The sequence below is a fragment of the Tarenaya hassleriana genome, unplaced genomic scaffold (genome assembly GCF_000463585.1).
Source record: "Tarenaya hassleriana unplaced genomic scaffold, ASM46358v1 Cleome8, whole genome shotgun sequence".
NCBI classification, from domain to species: domain Eukaryota; kingdom Viridiplantae; phylum Streptophyta; class Magnoliopsida; order Brassicales; family Cleomaceae; genus Tarenaya; species Tarenaya hassleriana.
The window spans coordinates 4224486-4237944 of NW_010970490.1; the positions used below are offsets into that span (position 1 = coordinate 4224486).

Sequence of the window (13459 nt, forward strand, 5' to 3'; positions counted from 1 at the left end):
TCAGCAGTGTCTCGACGAATATTCGTATGACTGTCATCAAACTAAAGTCCGGAGGATTATGGGTTCATGCTTCTATTGCTCCAACCAAAGAGTGCATTCAGGTTTCATTTCTTTAAATCCCTTTTGGCTTCCAAATATCGATTGGTTACATTTCATGTAAACGATTTCATTCTTTGATTTTGATGTCGTTTCCAAACTGCAAGATTGCTCTCACCAGCTGAAGGAAACCACAAAACATATGAAATATCATCATTGTATACAGAGAGGATAGAGTTGTCATTATTATTTATGTTCTGGGGGTCTTGTGTTGTTTATGATGAAAGTTTTTGTTAGTGTTGTTATGTTGAATGTTATATTAGTCTTGATGAAGTTCTTGTGATAAGCAAGAAAGCATGTTGGTTGAGTGTGAGAGTATCTTCTGAAAACCCCGGGATGTTTCCTTGCATATGATTGAACGCTGGGTGTCTTCTCTGTGGCAGCTTATTAAGGAGTTGGGAGCTCCGGTTGAATACATCATCCTACCGACATTTGCCTACGAGCACAAGATTTTTGTTGGCCCGTTTTCGAGAAAGTTTCCCAAGGCTCAGATATGGGTGGCACCGAGACAATGGAGCTGGCCGCTGAACCTACCGCTTGAGTTTTTTGGAATCTTCCGTGCTAAAACCCTAAAGGATGGAGACTTATCTACACCATGGGCTGATGAGATTGAGCAGAAAGTCCTAAGTTCCCCAGAAGTTGGTTTGTATCTAATTTAAATTCCTTCAGATTTTCGCTTTTTTTAGATGCGCAGTGTAAGAATCAGGAATCATTTTCTTGTTGATATTCAGGAATTGGACCATATGTAGAAGTAGCATTCTACCACAAACGGTCAAGAACCCTCTTGGTTACTGATGCTGTGATATTTGTCCCGAAAAAGCCACCAGAGTGTATCGGCAACGAATCTTTGTTGGCCTCAGCTAAGAATGGGTTGGCTGTAAAGATACTCAGCAAAGGAAAAGAAGTACCAAACGAGCCTGTTGTTGATAGCCCGACAAATCGCCAGAAAGGTCAGTTCTTGGATCGGATCCAGATTTCATTTTCCCTTAACCAAATTCAACTCCCCGATGTGAAAATTCCGGCAGAAGGTTCATTTCTCTTTACTCTTTTTAATCTTGCAGGATGGGAACGAATGGTTCTGCAAATCTTGTTCCTTGGTCCTTCAAATTTACTGGAGCCAAATGCTAGCTTTGCTCAGATGTCGCAGAAACTGATCGTTTCACCCATTGTAAAGACGTTGGTCTTCAGCAAAGTGCCAGAGAAGGTAGTGACAGTGTGATCTCTTCTTATCCTTATAGAGCCCATATACAATGTGGTGGACCAATCATTTACGTAGGAATATGATTTCAGGTAAGGGATTGGATCGAAAGCATAGCTCGGGACTGGAGATTCAAGAGAATAATCCCGGCGCATTTCGCAGCTCCAGTAAACGCAGGAAGATCTGAATTTCTAGCTGCTTTTGGGTTCCTTGATGATCTTCTTGGAGAAAGATACATTACACGTCCTTCTTTCTCGCTTCTCTTCACGTCCCTTATGGGAAAGGCTGCGAGCTATTTCCCTCCAGACGACATGAGAACTCTGTCTTCTCTTGATCAGTTCTTGGTCTCTGTTGGAGCCGTGAAAAAGACAGTCTCTGGCAGAAAGCAGAGGTGACAAAGATCCATTGTATCTAATCTCCTGACTATACAGTCTTGTAATGCAAAGTTTTACACGAGATAAGAGCTCGTGGATTATATAGAAGTAAAGCTCCGAGGTTTAAGTCTTTTAAGGTTTTGTTCTCCGGAAGGGCGTTTGTTAGTAGTGTTAGAGCTTCAAACCCGTTAACGCTACCTTAACGGTAGGGCAAGATAACTTGCCGGCTAAGCAAAAAAGGCAAAGAGGCCAACTTTAGCCATGTACAAGTTTAAAACTTTATTACAAGGAATATTCCTCAGTTAAGATATAGTCAAAACAGAGAAAAAGGATTTTATTGGAAAAAGAAATCTGAGTAGGAAATCCCATTTTACCAATCCCGAAAACCGGAGGTAAGCTGTTTTCTTCTCTGTCGACTCAAAACTGAAATCCTCCGAGAAAAGCATGGAAGGGAATCATCAATGAGCTTACTATATCAAGGTTTCCTCTTTCTTGTTTCATCCTTCCTCCGCTTTTTCTGGTTTTATGGGGTTTCTCTCCGGAGAGATTACGCTCAAACCCAAAAGGGTGGGTTCCTTTCTCCCCCTCGATTTCTCGAAAGTTTTGATCTTTGGGAGAAATTGGATATCGGTTGCTGAGATGTTTGTGTTGATTTCTTCTCTTTTCGTTCAAAGTAGGAGGGCTTGGGGGATTGATTTGGCTGGAAAGAAAGAAGCTTCAACCTTCGAATGAAAATGGTAAGGAACGATTAGGAGTTTTCTGTATAATGGTAATGTTACAATGTAATTGCTCTTCATCGTTTTGTTGGGATGGAATTTAGACCTGTGGATTGTTTGCATAAATCTCCCAAATGGGTTCACCATGGAGTTTCCTTTCTTCTGCTGGTTGTCTGAAATCAACTTCGTAATCATTTATTAAACCTCTGAGACACTTATCATGGTTTCTTGTAGAATCTGAGATATATTGAGCACATAATGTATCATGTGACCACATAAATCGGAAATGTATCTATCATTCAGGAACGAGGAAACTCCCAGCATTTTATCAGACATGTCTTTCGTTCCGATCATTCTCTGAATCAGCCTCAGTCGGATTACTTGTCTGATCTAAGAATAAGTGTTGTCTGCAATTTTCTGTTCCTAGATGATGATGATAGCCATAACAGACTGTATCTTATTAGATATTTCTTCAGGTTGATGTTCTTCAGGTTGTATCAGAAAGGGAAGTATAATTTTAAAGATCTTCAAAAGGTTAATCTTTTTTCGTTTCCCCTTTGGGTGATTTTCTCAGACGATATATTCTCATTTCCTACTGTTTGTTTTTGCTGTTCTGAACATTCACACGTTGGTCTCAGGGCTCATTTGACGGAGGTTAATTTTCTGTCTCGGCCTTATCCATGGCTGAGGTGTGCTTAAGTTTTCCCATTCCACCGGATGTAAGCAGATCATGGAGAAAGATTTCTATAGGAAAGCTGAATCTCTTATATAGTGAAGAGAAAGTTCTCCCTAATTACCTCAGAGCTTCAGCAGGTTCCTGTCATGATGCCTGCAAATACGGGAAAATACAATCTGAAGAGAAGGCAAGGGGCTCAACTCTCAAAAGGGTTGCCATGAAGTTGTCTCGAGACAAGATCCTGAGCCAGAGCTTGGATTCACCATTGATGAGGAGTAGTTGTACATTGTCTAAAAAGATTGCAAAAGCTTCTTCCGGTTCCAGGAAGTGTGATTCTGAAGTCAAGAGTGAAGTTAGAAGATACTCTGCCATAACTGGTAACGTCGAGAAGAAGGAAGCTTCAACTGGGTTGAATAACAAATCTTGCCCCAAGAAAATGAAGAAAAAGACGATATCCTGCTCAGAATCCCGGTTAGCCAGTCCTGTAATGAGAAAGAAGAAGGCCTCGCAGTCTTCTAGAACAGTATTTATACCTCCTGGACGAGCTTCCTTAGGTTTCAGAGGGAGAGGGATCACTACTGGACTTAACAAGCGTGCAAATCTCTCAAAGTTAAAATCTGTTGCAGAGAAAGGATCAGGTGTTCAATATTGCAGAAGGGAGAACAATACTATGACTAGAAAGAATAGTGGTATTTCTAAAGCAGATCCGAAGAAAGCAGTCATGTCCGGAAGAGCCTCCTTCGTGAAAAGACTTCCAGACAGATCTGGACTCGTAAAGGTGACAAAGTCTGAAGCTAAGAAATCGGGGCTTAAACCAAAGCAAGGAAATGAAAAACAAGACTTGGTTGAAGAGAAAACCCTTTACGTCATCGAGATGGAAACAGAGAACGCAATCGTGGGATCAGCTGAGAATGAAAGATGTGTCATCGGTTCACCACACAATGATCCACGGAGATTATCTCGCAGGAAAAACCTGCAAGAGGAATCTGAGAGTACTATGACTGACATTGACGATGAATCTTCAGGAAATCAGGTAACTAAAAGGGGAGAAGGAGAAGAAGAAGATCTAGATGATGACGGTCATGGTGATGATGAGTCTCTTCCCGATGGTAAGAAAGTACCGAGGCAAAGAAAAATCAGAGCTTTCTCATCAGAGGATGCTATGAAATACAGGGCAATGAAACTAAAATTCAAGAGAGGAAGGACAGTGGACCTGGCTTCACAGGACAACATTCCAAGAAGGCTAAAGTTCAAGAGAGGAAGAGGTCTCACCCGGGATGACTCAACACCAAATTCCAGTAGCAGAAGAAGCTTCAGGACAAAAGGGAACAACTTGAGAAAGGATGAACACAAACTGAGATCTTTGATAGTAGCTCTGAGACATCAAGAAATTCAGAGAAAGAAAGATCATTCGAGAGTGTTGTTCAACAATGTGATTAAGGAAACAGCAAGCAAGCTTGTGAAAACTCGTAAGAGCAAAGTGAAGGCTTTGGTGGGCGCTTTTGAGACTGTCATATCCCTTCAAGAAGGTAAACCTTCTGCAACAACATAACCTTGGTAAATCTACATTAGTTTTAGGATTCTGACATTTTCATATTTCTTGTACTGGAAAAACAAAAAGAGCTTGCTGGCGTTTATGACCGTTTCTGCAAAAACTTAATGTAATTCTATGTGAATTGTGAAACTATAAGCAATAATAATTCTGGTGTGAGTTGTATTATTATCTTATAATACCTTCATAACAGATGCGAGAAGATTTACACTCAGAGAACTTAGAAAAGGATGTTCTGAAACTGGAGGAGACAACGGGTGAAAGATTTTTGTATTATCTATCAATTATGGCATAAACATACAAAAACTCATAATTGTAAAAGAAGGGGGCGCAGTGTGTAAGATCCCTAAAAAGTGGGGCTGAAATGTGATAACTACACGATGTTGGAAGAAAAAAGATTCACACACAGTGTGGAGTGATTGTTGACTATCATGTTGGTGTGTACATTATGAACTTCATCATATACCCTTTGAACTGCAGTCAAAAGAACAGAGGGGATTGATTCATATACAGTCTCCATTGTTTAAGCTTCTTTCATTTGTTTTGTGTACTCCCTCTCTTTCCAATACATCTCCGGATTCGGAACACCAAAACAACAGATGGAAAATGATGACATGTGATATTTGTATCGCATTCGGAGACAGGTACAACTCAAACAAAAAGGAAAAAGATGTATACTATGAGGCGTTTCAGTATCCAAACTGTATATATGTGTCCGTAAACATGTATACCACACTTCAGGACCACCAAACCTCCCGAGACTTTTACAGATCATGTCTCTGGAAATGAGATGCCACTGTCTCACAAGATGGTGCAGACACATCTGTTCTGTTTTGGTTCAGTTTTCACCATCTTCTTCTTCTTTTCTGTTCAAAAAGATCAATGCAGAAAGACTTATCACATTCAGAGATCTTGAATATCTTGGGGGCAATTTTTTTTCTTTCCTTTTTTCGCATCAAAACAATCAACTGGATGAACAATCTTTCCATGAAGTTAAAAGGGTAAAATGGATTAGGGTTTATGAACAATCCTATACCTTTCTCAGAAGGGGGAGGAGGTTGGATGATGATAACGTGCATGGTGGTAACACTGCCGGGAATATCACATAGAGGGTTCCGGCAATCTCCAATTGTCTTGTTGTTCTCCAGAATCTTCCCTGCGCTTATCAACTTCACATCTTTCACCGTCTTTGGTCCATTCTCCTTTTCTGCCCATGGTGTTACATGCAGAAGAAATACATCAGCATTTAGTTACAAAAAGAGCCATATCCTAAGAAAACACCCGATGCTTTTCATTCTGTAAAATCATAAACATGTTTGTCATTTTTGTTAACTTTGAATATATCGGTAGGGGGTAAGCAATACACTAACCTCTCGGCCACTGTGCAATTATAGTTTCCTTCAAGGTAGCAACAGTTGTAGCAGCTGGAAACGTCTTAGGACCAATGTCTGAACCATCAGTTAATCGAAATTTGATCTCGAGCTCATCCTGGACCTCTGCCATATATCCAATGCCCAACAGAACAAAGTATTCTCTTCTTCTTCACCCACAGCCTTAACTGAAACTCACACCAAAGTGACCAAGCCCCCTTCTTGTAATCCACTATGTGTAATTTGCTTTTGGTTTTGTTTTGTTTTTTTTCCTGCATAATTCAAACCCAGGATACAATCATTAAGTAAAACTAGAACAATGGCTCAAAAGAACAAAGTACAGCAGAAGATTTTTGACTATCTGGTTTTGGAGTAGTCTTGTTTCTAAGACTCGGATTCTTGAGCTGGAATCTTAAGCAACTACTTCTATACTCCAAAAAAACCTTCAGAGACAAGCCCCGAAGCTTATAGACTTACAGTCCATCAAAATGGGGTAATAAGAAAGCTCTTGAATTCAATCCGTATCAAATCAAACGCATGGGAAACAACAATAATCATAGAAGATTTCAGAACACAGACACAGTCATATTTACATAAAAGATACAATCTCTAGGAATCACGACAGAAGGGTGCTCTAAATATCATAAAATCCTCATAAATTCACCAAGAAAGGAACAAATCAAGAGAAATTAATTAAGACGAGAATAATATTCTTAGATATAGGATCCTATTCATGGATCAAAACCTTATTCGAGTTACCAGGGGACTACTAATAATAAAAGGAATGAAGAAGACAAAACCTTAAAAAGCTACAATCTTCGGGTGATACAAGAAGGAATCTCCAAATGGGTACTTTTAAATCACAAAACCCACCAAAATTCCCCAATTAGGTAAGAAAAAAACCCTAATTGTCATTCTTACTTGCCTCTGCGGCTGGTCTGAGCAGACTACCCAGATGAATCGGAACGATCTATAAGAATCAAAGGTTGCCAAGAGAAGAGACAGAGATAGATACAGAGAGAGAGAGAGAGAGAGTTGCGATTAGTAGATCTCGAAGTCTCGCGAATGAGAGGCGGTCAAAGCTTCCATTTTCTCTGCCGTCCCTCCCATCTCTATGCTTCTGGAAAAGCACGCTTCCCTCTCTCTGTCTCTGGCTAAAATTCCATTTAATGTCCTTAAAATAAAATTCCACAGGACGAAGACACTAAAATTTGTTCGAGAGATTTTTACGGATAAATTGATTCTAGATTCGAGCCAAAATAACTATTGTCATTATTGTCTGAGATCATTGGTACTAAATAAAACACATCCAAATGGGCAAATATATATATATTTAATATTAATTCAGCCTTTCACAAAAATACAGTGGAGAATATTTGTTTCTTGTTTGAGCAAAGAAGGAACCCTCATGAGAGGAAAGCAATGTCCATAAGATTCACTAAAATGCTAATGGAACAAAAAAGAAGTAGCAAACGCAGCCAGCAACAGTCTCCTCCCCTCAATATTATCAACAATATCCTTTTGTCACGAGAGATCCAAAAACCAATTGGATGAAATGAATTTAGAGAGAAAAAAAGAAAGAAGGGTACCTTCCTATTCTACATAAAGAATGAAAATCTTTCATCTTTTTACCGAGGCAGCTGATAATCTGAATCACCGCTGAGTGAATAATCTCTGCAGTTCTCTTGAATGTAATCCCCCAAGCCAAAAAAAACAAAAACCTTCAGGGTGATCTTTCCCCTTTCCTCTTCTCTACAAGGGTTAAGTGCTACTCCAAGATGTGACAGTTCCTCACGAAATCATTCGAGTAGTCGACGTACTTTGTCCAAAATGGCCGGAGATGCTCAAACCCAATCTCCAGCCATGGCTTCGACTGGCCATTGTAGTGTATTACCGCAGCCCTCTTCACGTCTTCTACGTCTGTGCTATTCTGATAGCCTAAACCCAGCATATGCCACGACGGCTCTATCGGGTGAACATGTCCTCTAAACGCGATAAGGGCCGGTGGCAAAGTTCCCAGTTTCCACATCGTTAGATTCGACTTCAGATTCTGCAAACAGCAAGTTAAGATGTTTGTTTGTCATCACAGAAGGGGAAAGACTTTCAAGAGAGATTTTTTTTGTATTGGCATTTGCATTACCTCTTTAAGCCAAGAATGATATGTTTCTCTGATATTTGTCTTCCTCCAAGCTCGTAGATCAAAGATATTCATGCCATATGCCCATGCACATTCTTTGGGATCCAAATACTTTGCAATGAGCGGATGGGAGAAATTGAAGTAGTTCCTGAAATGCTTAGACATCACCCATTGATCTTCCCCCCTACATGTTTCTACTGCTCCGTTAACCTTTCCGTTCAGGTCAATATCCCAGAGGGAAGACAAGTCCCTCTGGACAACCACATCATCATCTAAGAACAACACTTTGTCCAAGTTTGGGAAGAGCTGCAAAAGAAGGGGGCATGATTTCCAATACAAGTGTTATAAAACATGTAAAAAAGAAAAAGGGCCATTGCATCTTGAATATTGATTGGTGAGAAGAAGATAAACAATTTCTTTTACCTCGGGTAGATATATTCTGAGATGGTTGAGCAAAGATATGTATTTTGGACTTCTAGACTGCAATTTTGAAGCAAAAGTCCGAGGAGTGGTTTCACTGAGATTTGTCCCAGCGACATGATTTCCATGATAATACTTCCTGACCCCGTAATGGCTTTCCACGGCTTCCAAAACGGGTACATTCTCTCTTGTCAACCAGTCAAACTGATGAACACCTTTAACTTCAACAATGGCAGGTGCCACAGAGTTAAGCGCAAACCATGAGTGCATACCCGCATAGGTTTTCTTGTCTGTGATGACATGGAAGACAATTTTCTCCGGGTTTAAGGATGATTGAACGGTGGAAGCGATGACAACTGATGCAGCCAGAATATTGTCGGTAGACAGCACAAAATGGTGGTATGAGTTGTCTGAAAGAACAGGGAGAAACTCCGGGGAAGGAAGTTGTCTACGTGCATGAGCATTGGAGGAATATTCGTCTGTCAATCTTAGAGAGAGACAATGGATGCCTTTCGGAATGGAACTTGCTGCAAAGTGCTTGTTCATAAGTTCAGCAAATTTAGATTCCCTAATGTCCCGTTCGAACTTCTCCATCTGTTCAGAAGGGATTAAAAAATTTAGACAGAAATAATCACCTAATTTAAATGCCTCACAAAAAAAAAACATGTTATATCACATTAGAAACAATTTCAGAATTAGTCATCACGTACCATAGCTCGCAGCACAAGAGCAAATGTTTTTGCATCGTAGTGGTTGTTCTTCATATCTGAAACAAGTTGACTAAAAGAATCTGGAAGCTTCAAACCATCTGGAATTTCTTGAGTGCTTACTTCATTTAAAATTTTATAGAATTCCCTAACTAGTCTCTGCTGCAACATAAACATTGGAAAAAAGAGATATCACTTGAGGAGATAATTCAAAGAAATTTCCATCTTACAACCGAAAAAGATCTTGATATTGAATTGAAGGCCAGAAAAGAAGCAACCACCCACCTCTGAATCATCTACTCTACCAAGAAGCCGTGGACCTAACCGCCTCCCCAGACAATCTGATGCAAACAGAAGAGGGAAGAAACTGTGATGATACCATTACAATGGCACTGGAAATAAAATCAGAAATATGGCCACAATAAGGCAAAGACCCTTACATGTAGTCATTGAATTCCAATAATGTAATCTACTAACAATCTGTAATCCTAACTGCACCACAAACACAAACCTAGGAATTCCCTAGAAATGCCTATAAAATCTCAATTGTGAGAATCAAATATTTTATTAGCATCTAAGATCATACAAGTACAGAAAAGAAGCACATTCGGCCAGCTTAAAGCAAAGACAATAGAGCATTTATTTCGGGGGGGATTTAGTTCAAATCCTTTAGCAAGAAAACAAACTCAAATTTCCTAGAAAGAAAGGGAATTCTGGAAACACTGTTAACAAAACCGAATCCTACTCCAAACATTGGCATTAGATCCCACAAATCTAACAGAATGCTAGAAGGAATGATGAACAAATATGAAACCTAGCCTATAGTTGGGCCAAACCATATGCAAAAATAAGATTTCAGAGAAACCTAGCTATTCCAAATCTCTCCATTTCAGCTCCGCATTCAAGGAAACTCCTCACAACAATGATGTAGGCATCAGCAAAGGTCAAGATCCGAAACAATTAAGTCAGTGCGCCCATCAACAAAGACACAAAACCAAAGGGATATATACAAAAAAAAAACATACGGAGAAATACAATGGTGGAAGAAAAAGGTTACCAATCGAGGAACAATTGTTGACACCTTCAAGGGTAACAACAGCGGTTAGGATGAAGACGAATGGCAACAAGAAAGCAAGGATTAGGATCGGGTGGAAAAGGGTTCGATAAGAGATGTGACGAGCTGCGACTTTGATCTTCATCAAGTCAATAAACCCATTGCTGCTCGATATCGTGATGCTTCTCATGCTAGGCGATATGTGAAGCTGCATCCTTGATCGTGCAGCCCCACCACAATTACAACAGCTGCGGTCGAATCGAAAACCCTAACTCCTGTTTCCGCAGCCAATCCCCAATCCAACATCAGATCCGATGCGATTCCGCTTCCCCGATCCCGACTGCCACCCGATTCTCGATCTAGCCTTCTGGGTATCTCCCAAATCCGTCCTTGTTCCGTTCCTTACCGTTCTTCTTCTTCCTTGTGGTCTTCTCGCAGACCGCATTGGCTTTTCGACCACCAACCAATAGTTCCAATGCCGAGAATCCAAACGGGTCCGCCCCAAATTCGCGTTTCAAGCAAGCATTACAGAGCTGTCGCGTAGATCAAGAAAAAATCAATGAGCTTGTAAGAGGAGAATGAGCGGAAGAGGAAGGACAAAAAAGAGAGAGAGAGAAAGAAAAAAAAACAAGCTTTTGTTCTCAGCGATTTCCGCGGCGGATCTAAAAATATTCCAACAAAAAATTCCCCAAAAAAAAAAGATTATAATGAATAGAAGATCTTAAATATAAACCGATTGGGGAATTTCGACGGAGGGCTAAAAACCGTGTTGGTGCCTTGACCTTGAATTCACGGTTTGTTCTGTACAGCTCTAATTATAGATTTCATTTCCCTATTTTGATGGCCAAGCAAGAATCTCCACTATGTTCGGTGATTATTAATGGTAATAAATCAGTTCGTCCATTTAATTTTACCTTTTCAAGATTATTAGACAACTACTCTTTTCTCTAATTAACAATTGCATTGGGGTGGATTTGGATACTGTCAACTGTGTTATTACTAGTAATATATTGTCCTTTTACAGGAATTAACACACGAAATATAATTATTAGATGAAATTTTCGACCTTTCTTTTTTCGTTAACTAGGAGGTTCAACCTACATTCCCTAGGCCCGGAAGCAGCCTTTAGAGGCCCGGCGACAGGGGTTCAGAGAACAACACCCTCCCAACCGAGAAATAACCATCCTTCCCCATAAGCTGGTTTCGAACTGGCGACCGAGGCCAAAGAGCAACACCCTTTCGCCAGTCGACCACCCGCTGATGGGAATTTTCGAGCTTTCTTATACAAAGGCTGAAGATAATTGACTTTGCATCAAATGTATTTTGTGTTTTTTTTTTTTTTTGACGTTTTGGTTTAATTCATTTAATTTCATTTCTCAAATTCTCTTGATTAAAAAAAAGTGTGCTTGTGAGTGTGTGTGTGTGATTATATATATACTGCGAATTGCCAATGTCTTGTAGAAAAGATAAGAAACGCCATTGCAGAAGAATATTAAGCTCTCGTGAAGCGATAATGGAGGGAGAATAGGAGAAAAGAGTGTAGTTAGATGGTAATTTTCTTGGGTTTTCCATCACTTTCCCGAGAAAAACCCCATTATGAAAAGATTGAAACTTTGATAGCGAGAGGAGGAGGAGAGAAAAGAGGACGAAGTCATGATCAAGATCGATGAGAACAGGGAAAAAGAAACAGAAGAATAATGGAGATTGCAAGTAATATTTCTTCAGCTTTCATTTCAGAAACCACAGAGCTTCAAAGAGGCTGAAGTTTTCTGTCACTTTCCCGGAAAACAGAAAGAGAAAAATACAAGAACCCTCGTGAAGTAATCGAAAAAGGACTCGTTCTGGATTCTGCAGCTACTCCTTTGAGATCCCAAATCTCTGATACTTTCCACGTTCTGGATTCTGCAGCTATTATGTTTCTTTACTCGCAAACATCAAACAAGTTCGAGTCTTTTCCAGAACCTCGGGTTTGAATCTGAAATGGAAAGAAGCATTAGACCTGCTCGACAGCGCAAGCAATCGGAACGTTGAGATCGATTCCGTTGTTCGAACCGAAATACGTCTCCTCCTCTGTCAAATTCCGTGAATCTCCAACTTTAGAAGATTTTCTCAGGTGATGACACTTCTTGTGGCCTCCCAGGGCATGAACAGACTTGAAAACCCTAGAACAGATGATGCATTTGTGTTCCACTGATGAACCATTCGGCTCCCCTGTCTCTCTTCGCCTCTCTGTTTTCTGCCCAGATCCAGCCTTGTTTCTCATCCTGTGCAACGTCTGATGCCCTCCCAGTGCCTGATAAGACGAGAATGTCTTGTCGCAGGTCCTGCATCTGTGCTCGAAACTCCTCCTTTCATCCGAACAAGGCGCAAGAACGGGACTGGAACCTGCAACTTGAGGTGAACTCTTTCCGGGTTCCTCAGCATCATCATCCAAGCACATTATTCTCTTCGATTCTTCTTCTTCTCCGAGGTTCTTCTGGTGATTATCCCGAGACCCTTTTTCCGATTCACTGCCTTGGCCCGTGTTCTTATCTTTGCAAGTCTCGTCATGATCGAATTCACCACTAGTCCTCGGTTTCTTGCTGCTCAAGCAACTCCAAGAATCTTGAGTTCCAGGAGTCTCGGAGTGAGCTTCCAGAGCTTCACCGACGAGTTTGAGACCATCCAAGACGTTCCCGCCACTCTCAGACAAGAGAATCAGACATTCCACAACTTGTAGTTCTTCTTCGGTTGCAGAAACAGAAAGATATTCTGGAAATGTGATGAAGGAAGATAATCGAGTTTTCTTGTACCTGTTCACTCTCGATCTCTTCCTTCTCACGAGGCTGAAACCACACAGACTCGCTCTGGATTCTTCAGAAGCGCTCTGGCTCCCCGAATGCATCCAAGCTCGATGATTCGTCAGGCATTTGTCGTACCGAAACCCTTTTCCACATTCTTTGCATCGAACCAGATTCTTCCTCGTGCCCGAGTGATGATCCATCGAAGCTTCTGAAGAATTCGACCCCGCAAATTTCTGGGTTTTCTTCGGGTTTTCTCTCAGGCCATAGTAGCAAGAGAGGTCTCGATTTGGTGATTCTTTTTCGTCGCTTGCACCGGAAGGAAAGTGAGTCTTCATGTGATTCTGGAGAATTTCGGCGCTTGTGAACCGCCCGTTGC

The 13459-nt window shown here is 40.7% G+C and overlaps 5 protein-coding genes across 10 annotated transcripts in view; 2 read left to right on the forward strand and 3 right to left on the reverse strand.

Moving 5' to 3' along the window:
• LOC104802965 overlaps nt 1–1798 on the forward strand; it is a 3038-nt gene extending 1240 nt beyond the window's left edge. The window contains exons 3-7 of the mRNA XM_010526808.2: nt 1–101; nt 480–738; nt 828–1046; nt 1158–1300; nt 1387–1798. Coding sequence (XP_010525110.1) covers nt 1–101; nt 480–738; nt 828–1046; nt 1158–1300; nt 1387–1689 — 1025 coding nt within the window. The 3' untranslated portion in view covers nt 1690–1798. The remainder of the gene's footprint in view (nt 102–479; nt 739–827; nt 1047–1157; nt 1301–1386) is intronic.
• A 109-nt stretch (nt 1799–1907) lies between these two features.
• On the forward strand, nt 1908–4780 carry LOC104802964. Of its 5 annotated transcripts, none has more exons than XM_019201202.1 (4): nt 1908–2235; nt 2343–2405; nt 2849–2918; nt 3023–4780. In XM_019201202.1, the coding sequence occupies exon 4, from the start codon at nt 3065–3067 to the stop codon at nt 4610–4612; it is 1548 nt and encodes a 515-aa protein (XP_019056747.1). In that variant the 5' UTR covers nt 1908–2235; nt 2343–2405; nt 2849–2918; nt 3023–3064; the 3' UTR covers nt 4613–4780. The 5 variants fall into 5 exon arrangements, with proteins under 5 accessions (XP_019056747.1, XP_019056746.1, XP_019056745.1 ...); XM_019201201.1 differs by having other exon boundaries at nt 2861–2918; XM_019201200.1 differs by having other exon boundaries at nt 2346–2405; nt 2861–2918.
• Nucleotides 4781–5087: 307 nt separating this feature from the next.
• On the reverse strand, nt 5088–7110 carry LOC104802963 (membrane-anchored ubiquitin-fold protein 2). The gene is made up of 4 exons (XM_010526801.2): nt 6904–7110; nt 5983–6254; nt 5649–5819; nt 5088–5478 (listed from the first exon to the last, which is right to left on the reverse strand). The coding sequence occupies exons 2-4, from the start codon at nt 6113–6115 to the stop codon at nt 5414–5416; spliced, it is 369 nt and encodes a 122-aa protein (XP_010525103.1). The 5' UTR covers nt 6116–6254; nt 6904–7110; the 3' UTR covers nt 5088–5413.
• Nucleotides 6907–10755, reverse strand: LOC104802962 (probable galacturonosyltransferase 14). Of its 2 annotated transcripts, none has more exons than XM_010526800.1 (6): nt 10304–10755; nt 9532–9587; nt 9250–9405; nt 8543–9133; nt 8123–8425; nt 6907–8032 (listed from the first exon to the last, which is right to left on the reverse strand). In XM_010526800.1, the coding sequence occupies exons 1-6, from the start codon at nt 10512–10514 to the stop codon at nt 7751–7753; spliced, it is 1599 nt and encodes a 532-aa protein (XP_010525102.1). In that variant the 5' UTR covers nt 10515–10755; the 3' UTR covers nt 6907–7750. The 2 variants fall into 2 exon arrangements, with proteins under 2 accessions (XP_010525102.1, XP_010525101.1); XM_010526799.1 differs by having other exon boundaries at nt 9250–9408.
• Nucleotides 10756–12293: 1538 nt separating this feature from the next.
• Nucleotides 12294–13418, reverse strand: LOC104803130 (zinc finger protein ZAT9). Its single transcript, XM_010527006.1, has one exon. It carries the CDS (start codon nt 13416–13418, stop codon nt 12294–12296), a length of 1125 nt encoding a protein of 374 aa, XP_010525308.1.
• Between the last annotated feature and the right edge of the window lie 41 nt (nt 13419–13459).

What these genes read in the sequence shown, in the direction of transcription:
- LOC104802962 (XM_010526799.1), bottom strand. Translation starts at nt 10,514, where the DNA reads ATGCAGCTTCACATATCGCCTAGCATGAGAAGCATCACGATATCGAGC. An exon ending in GTAGAGTAGATGATTCAGAG is followed by an intron (nt 9,409 to 9,531) that starts GTGGGTGGTTGC and finishes TTTATGTTGCAG; the next exon opens with CAGAGACTAGTTAGGGAATT. An exon ending in CTCTTGTGCTGCGAGCTATG is followed by an intron (nt 9,134 to 9,249) that starts GTACGTGATGAC and finishes CCTTCTGAACAG; the next exon opens with ATGGAGAAGTTCGAACGGGA.
- LOC104802963 (XM_010526801.2), bottom strand. Translation starts at nt 6,115, where the DNA reads ATGGCAGAGGTCCAGGATGAGCTCGAGATCAAATTTCGATTAACTGAT. An exon ending in AATTGCACAGTGGCCGAGAG is followed by an intron (nt 5,820 to 5,982) that starts GTTAGTGTATTG and finishes CACCATGGGCAG; the next exon opens with AAAAGGAGAATGGACCAAAG. An exon ending in TCCTCCCCCTTCTGAGAAAG is followed by an intron (nt 5,479 to 5,648) that starts GTATAGGATTGT and finishes CTTTTTGAACAG; the next exon opens with AAAAGAAGAAGAAGATGGTG.
- LOC104803130 (XM_010527006.1), bottom strand. Translation starts at nt 13,418, where the DNA reads ATGAAGACTCACTTTCCTTCCGGTGCAAGCGACGAAAAAGAATCACCA.
- LOC104802964 (XM_019201202.1), top strand. Translation starts at nt 3,065, where the DNA reads ATGGCTGAGGTGTGCTTAAGTTTTCCCATTCCACCGGATGTAAGCAGA.